Source organism: Panthera uncia, chromosome E1 (genome assembly GCF_023721935.1).
Source record: "Panthera uncia isolate 11264 chromosome E1, Puncia_PCG_1.0, whole genome shotgun sequence".
NCBI lineage: Eukaryota > Metazoa > Chordata > Mammalia > Carnivora > Felidae > Panthera > Panthera uncia.
The window spans coordinates 12,559,885-12,567,077 of record NC_064814.1 but is presented as its reverse complement, the minus strand read 5'-3'; the positions used below and the strand labels follow the sequence as shown (position 1 = coordinate 12,567,077).

General features: G+C 53.2%; 1 protein-coding gene across 3 annotated transcripts; it reads right to left on the bottom strand.

The window, feature by feature from the left end:
- Positions 1–571: 571 nt before the first annotated feature.
- TMEM106A (transmembrane protein 106A) lies at positions 572–6,428 on the bottom strand. 3 transcript variants are annotated; one of them, XM_049636185.1, is made up of 8 exons: positions 6,015–6,428; positions 4,955–5,181; positions 4,371–4,434; positions 3,131–3,284; positions 2,474–2,614; positions 2,326–2,369; positions 1,759–1,812; positions 572–1,415 (listed from the first exon to the last, which is right to left on the bottom strand). In XM_049636185.1, exons 2-8 carry the CDS (start codon positions 5,163–5,165, stop codon positions 1,295–1,297), a joined length of 789 nt encoding a protein of 262 aa, XP_049492142.1. In that variant the 5' UTR covers positions 5,166–5,181; positions 6,015–6,428; the 3' UTR covers positions 572–1,294. The 3 variants fall into 3 exon arrangements, with proteins under 3 accessions (XP_049492142.1, XP_049492144.1, XP_049492143.1); XM_049636187.1 differs by lacking the exon at positions 2,326–2,369; XM_049636186.1 differs by lacking the exon at positions 2,326–2,369 and having other exon boundaries at positions 1,323–1,812.
- Positions 6,429–7,193: the final 765 nt, after the last annotated feature.

The window sequence follows — 7,193 nt, the reverse complement described above, 5'->3', positions numbered from 1 at the left end:
CACCAATTACCCCCCCCCCCCCCCCCCCCCCCCCCCCCCCCCCCCCCCAGCCAACTAGCCAGGTGCTGTGACACTTCCCCCTCTCCAGCCATCCAGCTTCACATTCACTTTCCCCAGCACCTAAGTTCATCTCCCTGAGGAAAACCACAGCCGCCTTTAGGGAGCAATTACCATTCTGGCTCAGCTACAAAACAAACCGCCTCCACCTGGAGCCCAGTGGGAAATTGGGTTATCTGGGACTTAGCTTCATCTGAGCGACAGCAAAGAGGAGAGGTCAAGACCAGTCCCTACTGGTATCCAGCTCCATACTGTCAATTCCTGAAGGAAAGCAGAGGACTCTGGGTGCGCAGGACGGGACCTGGTACTAAGCCAGGGATGCTGCAGAGCCCAGCAGCTTGCGGAATCTTGAGAATCGCGACAGCTTCACCTCTGCAGGCTTTCATGGGAGAGCAGCTGGGACCACCATTTGACCTACCTGTGTCCCCACATGGACTCAGGATTGTCGCCTCACCACCAGCCAGAAGCTTTCCTTCAATAAACAACTTATCAGATGATTCTGGTTTCATCTCCATTTTTCTTAGGCAGAGGGGGTGCCTCCCTCTCCTCCCCTACTACTTTGGCTCCGGCTGTGGCGAGAATAAAAAAACTATTTTGTGGCAGGAAGAGCTTTAGCCAGAGAACGGCTCTGTCTTCCTAGGAACAGGAACAGTCTTTAACCAGGGAGGATGCAGGGTCAAAGGGCCTTAGCCAATCTTGCTGTGAGGGGACAAGTTACCAGGAGAGAAGCAGACCATCACCATCACTTTGTCACATGACCAAAGCAGGGAGGCATGAGACAGCATGGATGTCCCTCAAGTCCCAATCCCATCCCTGGGTGGAGAACTTGAAAAAAGATCCATGTTTTAAGACCCAGATAAAATTAAAGCTTTCCTCATTCAGGCAGGAGGAAGGCCAGCTCTAGAGAAGTTAGGCAACCAAGGTGCTCAGCACCGAAAGGGCAGGTGCCACTCCAGGGATAATACAGCAGCTCTGAAGAACATCAGGTCAGACTTTCCTCAAGACAGACCAAGGGGAAAACCCCTAGAAGAACCAAACTTCTTTTTTTGTGGACATCAGGGGATGCGTGTGCGCACGTCTGTAAAGTTAACTTCCACAGAGAGTTTCCTGTGCTGAGGGGTAATGTGTGGCGGGGGAGGTATAATAAAGCGGGGCTTTTCCTTTGGCAAAGTCACTTAGGCACTGGGAGATCCAGCCCAGGCTGGCGGCGGCCTGGAGTTTGGGGGCAGCAGACAGGTCACGTCGGGTGAGGGACCAGCAAGTGGGGCACCGACGCGTTTCCCCGGCAGTCCACATATTCATAGCTCTGGAAGACTAGCTGCTCTGAATGGCTCAGGCAGGAGCAGGTCAGGGTGCCCCTAGAGAGGAAGTAGGCTTTGTGGCTGTGTCTGGGAGGAAGAAAGCTCTGGACCTGCTCTGCCGTCTCGGGAGGTGAGGATCCCTCAGACACCCCACCCTCTTCCTTCTGTTCCCCACTCTGCCAAGGCGCCTGGGATAGTTGTCCCACCTGTAGTCCAGATAGCCCTGTGGCTTCACATCAATGGCTTATAAGCAAGGTGGGATATAGGGAAGGGGCTATTCCCATGAGCCAACAAAGATCCAGGGAGTTAGCTTTGGATGACTCGTCCCACAAGGTGGAGCAGAGGGGAGACTGGGGTCGGAAGTAGGAGAGGGGACACCAGGGCTCCAAGCCCTACTTACTGGATGTGCAAAAGTACATGGTGGACTTTGATTTTCATCCAGGAACAGATTTTGCTGAGAGAGAAAGAACAAGGGACATTTCACACTGAGCAGCCTGTCGGCTCAGAGGAGACCTGCAGGTCCCAGTATCCTTGCCTCCTGGGCTCTTTTCCATCAGGGGTCCCAAATGCCACTCCCACTCTTTCTCCCTCCCTCAGCCTAAGGTGAGAATGTCACCCTTGCTGCAATATCATTCCCCCAGGCCCCACAGGCCTGGCCCAGGTATGTGCTAGCCCCTCCACCAACAGAAAACAAGGACATTCATCTTCCTCAGCGATTCAGGCGGAAAAGCTCAAGGTCACATATTGTAAGAATTAACCAAATTCTGGCCTGTTTTCATTCCAACCTAGGTCTAAACAGGCAGAGGCTGGGGACCCTGAGCCCCCTCACATTGCAGTCTTGGTCATGAGAGTGAACGCCAAGTGCTGGCTGCAGGGTTTGCTAAGCCATCAGGAAATCTGGTAGGGATGAAAACCGGGTTTCCAACCAGGAAAGACGCTAAGGGAGAAGAGATCAAGGGATACTTACTAGGTGTTTTCATCCCCTATCTTGTTGGCCACTGCATAAAACATCTGTCAACCAAATGGGCATAGGGTAAGCCCCAATCCCAGCTGCCCCTTCCCACCACCAGTGTCCATACACCTGTGGGCAGGGCTGTCCAAGGGGAGGGAGTCACCTGTTCACTGGCCAAAGGGCCGATGTGTAGGAGGAGGCTGTTGGAGACCTGCCCCACCACGAGGGACAGGTGCAGAACCTCGATGGTCAGCTGGGTCACGGTGATGGGGTAGTAGTTACTATTGGAGATGTTTAAGATATTCTGAGGAGAAAGAGAAGGAAAAGGGAAGTGAGAGGGAAACCATCCTTAGAAAGGAGATGTCAAATAGCTTCCAAAACCACCAGGCCTGGCTGAGCTTCACTCCCACCACATGCCAGGAGCCCCTTGGAAGAGCTCTTACTGGCAAAGGGTCACTGGAAGGCATTAAGCTGGCACAGGATCCAGTCTCACCCTGCGAGGCTTTTCTCTTCAGTTTTGCCGCCCCCCCCCCCCCCCCCCCCCCTCCCGCCGGGAGTCTCAGGCATGCCCCCTGACTGCACCCTGTGTTTTTTTCCTCTGGTCCCGATTCTGACCCCTCACTGTGTACAGTCCCAATCCTACACAATCTGTTATGGGGCTCATGGTTGCCCCTGCTTCTCCCCAGCCCTCCACACCCCCTGGGTGCCATAAAATTCCTGGCAACCTGTGCCCAGGATTGTAACCTCAGATAAGGGCTAGAGAGAAGAGCTGCCGGCAAGGCGGGGTTGAGCCCAGGGGTGCAGGCATCCACCCACCCACCGTTATGTTGAGGTTGATATCAGTCACATCAAAGGCCACTGTGGAGGAGTTGAGGCCTGCAGGCTGCACGGAGATGGGCCGGGGAAACAGGAAAAAGATGATGAGGGAGGAAGTCACAAAGCAGGTGAGCACTGCCAGGAACACGAAGAGCTTCCTGTGGGAAGGCAGGATCCGGGAAAGAGGAGTAGAGTGGTCTGAACACCAAGGAAACTTGAGCAGGGAGCTGTTCAGACACTCCTCTCCATATACAAGGCTCTCCCCTGCACTAGCCCCCTTATAACCGTAAATTTACCCCCCACCCAGATGTGGAGGACCAGCCCAGGTTCGGATGTGCCCCAAAGTGAGTCAGAGCACAGGACTGGGAGGCAAGTGACCTGACTTCCACTCCCAGCTCTCTGTACCCACTGGCCCAGTAACTCTAAGCAAGCTACTTAACCTCCTGAAGCCTCAGTTTCCTTGTCTGTAAAATGGAGAGAAGTGTATCTACCTCACAGAATTTGTTAATGCAAGGTCCTGACACTTAACAAAACTCAACAAATGCTAGCTATCATCACTGGAAGAAACATCCACATGGATGTGAATCTGAATATGAAAATTCAGAACAGGATATCATCTGTCCATCTGATTCAAAACTGAGATATGCATTAAAGAGACAGCACCTTATTAGTATCTTATGAGGGGCACTGCTAGATTCAGATTCTGGTACAGTGGTTGGGGAGGGCATGGTGGTGGCTCCCAGACTGAAGCTGAGGAACTTGGGAAGAGGTTGCAGGGACTCCTGCCAAATAGACCCAGATGACAAACAAGGTCTCTTCAGTTTTGCCGTCCCGCCCCCCCCCCCCCCCCCGCCTCCACTGAGTTTCACCCCCAGTGAAACTCAGGGCTGCCTCTGAGGTTCTGAAGCATCTCAGAACAGGGAGCAGCTAGTTTTCCATCTCAGCCAGGAAGAGACCAAGCAGCTCTGAACTGCCACAGCAAGGGAGGTTCTTAGGAAAAATAATTTCCCCAAATTGCAGCCAGGGCCACTCCTTTCAGGGCCACCCTCAGGTGGCATCTGCTATGCCCGTCTTCTTAAACCAGGAAAATCTCTGGAAATGCAGCTAGTACGTATGAACCCAGTGAGGCTTTCTTGGGGAGAACCAACGGAGAAAAATCGCAGGGGGAGACACAATGGAGGAGACAAAGAGAACAGCCCCCAGGGGTGACGTCCTGTGGAACTGAGGGGAGAAGAGGGGCTTACGTGTGCCTGGGCTTCAGCCTCTGGTCCCCATAGGGGATGAGCGCCACTAGCTGCTTCTCTAGCTCTGTAGAGAGAAAGAAGAGAGAGGGCCAGGAAGTATTCATGACAAATGTTTCCTGTGCTTGCCTCCCGGATGCACCCCTACACCCCACAGAGTAGGGTCAGAAGCATGCCACCTCTGCCCCACAGAACTGGGAACACAGGGCAGGGAGGGTAGCTCAGAATAGAAGCGAGCTTTTCATTAGCAGGTGTGAATTTCTGTAAGACATCAGCAAATGAGAAAAGCCTAGCTTCTTTGGAGAGGTCATTTGTTAACTTCCTGAATCCTAAGGCACAGTGTTGCTCAGGGAGTGGGGAGGCCAGAGACCCCTGGGCTGGGGAGAACAACCAGGTCAGGAGGGGTGGGGGGTGTCTCTGCAGTGAGCCCAGGGAGAGTTAGCTCCTTGTTGGCCCAGCTGCAACTGGGGGACCAAGAGCTGGGAGACCCAACCCCATTCAAGGAGGCTCAGGGGGGCCTGCCCAGCTGGCTGCTAAGAGCTTTTTTTCTGGATTCCAGGCGATTTCCAAAGCCTCGGGCCACTCACCTCTTGGGATCTCCCCACTGCCCTGGCAGGTGGGACAAGTCACAAAGCTGGCACCGGCAGTTCCTTCACGAGGCATGCAGGAACAGAAAGACTTGCTGCTTTGGATGCTGGAGTAGCAGGCAGCTTTGTTGCCAATGGCTGGGCTGGGGGGCAGGATCGATTTGTTCTCATCCTCCCGAGAACCCAACTGGGAGAATGTCTCACCCATCATTCAGGGGGAGTTTTCACTAATAAGAAAAGAACAGAATTCACTGCTAAGCTTGTTAGCACGGACACTGGATGTAACTCTAGTTTTGGGTTCTCAGGATTGGCAAGGACTGCCATCACAATGTCAGCAAGCTCCAGCCCAAGGAAACTAGGAGATGGAAAACTGAGCAGGTACATGGGACTCTCCCATCAGAAATCGCAGTGTGTTTCTTTTCATTACTGCAGGGGAGCTCAATCTACCTGCAAGAGGGACGAGAAAAGCAGAAGTTATTTCACTAGAAGAGATTTCCAGAAGTGAATGGCAGAGCACTTATTGTTTTTCTGGGAAAGTTGCTGAGCTGTCATTCTCTTCAAGACAAGGAAGTGGACAAGGCTGGGGGTGGGGGTGTGGTGGAGGGAGGCAGCAGTCCAGAGTCCCTTCACCCTCTGCAACAAGAGGACTCTCAAGAGTTGTCTAGAACACCCGGGAAGAAATGCCTGAGATCTCCCAGCCTGGGCGTGGAAGGAAAGCTTCCATTCCTGAGCCGTGGCAGGTGCTGGCTTAATAGGAAGGCAGGGATTCTCTGAAATAAGAGAAAGAAGGTTAGACTGGTCACAGGTGCGGCTAAGAACCTTAAAATAGCCTGGAAGGGAACAGAAACCTCTTCCTCACTGCTTTCTGTGAGATAGGAAAGAATGTCAGGGGAAGAGTGGGAGCACTGGTCAGGGCTGATAGTGAAGGATACTTCACTAAGGAATGGTACAGGCTAACAATCCAGATTCTTCTCCAAAGGCTCAGGAGTGGTGTCAGAATGAGTGGGCAAGGTGAGCTGCGTACAGACCTTACTGGGCTAAAAATCAAAGAGAGCCTCACCTGGTTCAGGTCTGGGATCCAGGGCTCCTGTCAGCCAAGAGTGAGATTTCTGGAATGGTCTTTGGAGAGAAGGGCTTGTAGGGTAGGGTGACCAGAGAGGCCACGGCTGGGGCTGGCCAGGCTAGTGGCCCCCTTCAGCAGAGGCCTGGGGGAGCGAACAGGCCACGTTGGAGGGAGGACGGAGCAGCGACACCGGCCTCCTCAGAGGGCTAAGCCGCTTCCTGCCCTATTCCGGGGCTCAGCCAGGGGCCCGAGCTGGGGAGCGCAGAAGCTGGGACTTCATTGAAGGAGAATTTCACGTCCCGCCAGACACCGAGGCCGTTAGTCGAGCCTGTTACCCGCGAGTGCCTGCGTGAGGCTAGGAGACACACAAGGTTCCTCGACCCTTGCCTCCCAAAGGGATAGAAAGGAAGGAGGGTCTAGGAGCGCCTTACCCCACCCCTGGACGTCAGCAACCGATGCAAGCAGAATCGAAAGTGCGGGAGCCCAGGGGCTAACCCCAGGCTTTGACTCCGTGCTTGGGGAGGCTCCGCCCTAGCTCCTCCAGGCTCGCCCCACCCCGCAGGGGCCCGCCCCCTCCCTACTCAGCTGCCAGAGAAGCGCTCAGCTCTTCAAAGATCGCCACGCATCTCGGACGCTGCTTTCGCAAGTACCAGTCAGTCCAGGTAGGCCTTTCAAAGAACGTTTATTCCACCATTTTTTAAGCGGTTATGTACAACTGGACGGACGACTGGACCCCAAGGTCCTCCTGCACCCCTACAGTATGACTCAGGAGGTCAGAACAGGTCTCGCCCGATATCAACCCAATTAATTACACGCACCCTGCAGCTCAGCCTCTACCCAGAAGCCCGGATAAAAACGTTTTAAATAATGAACAGCCTGGCTGGCTTGCAGTCTGAATTTTGGTTTATTGAATAGGTCAAGAATTATACTGTAAATAAACATCGTGATGGCTAATGATTAATTAACATTACCATTCATTATAAATACCAACCAGGTTAAATAATACTAGTTTACTACCCTTCCTCCTCCTGGATGAGGGTCTTTTTCTGGAAGTCATTTTCATGAATACTAGCTTTTAGTGTTTTCTGTTAACTTTTTTTTTCACCGATTGTACCAAAGACTCCTTTCTGTAAACTGAATGAGGACCTGGGCCGCAGGCAGCAAGCTTTTTCATTC

What these genes read in the sequence shown, in the direction of transcription:
- TMEM106A (XM_049636185.1), bottom strand. Translation starts at nt 5,165, where the DNA reads ATGATGGGTGAGACATTCTCCCAGTTGGGTTCTCGGGAGGATGAGAAC. An exon ending in AGGCTGAAGCCCAGGCACAC is followed by an intron (nt 3,285 to 4,370) that starts GTAAGCCCCTCT and finishes GCCTTCCCACAG; the next exon opens with GAAGCTCTTCGTGTTCCTGG. An exon ending in ATAGGGGATGAAAACACCTA is followed by an intron (nt 1,813 to 2,325) that starts GTAAGTATCCCT and finishes TTTCTCTCTCAG; the next exon opens with CAAAATCTGTTCCTGGATGA.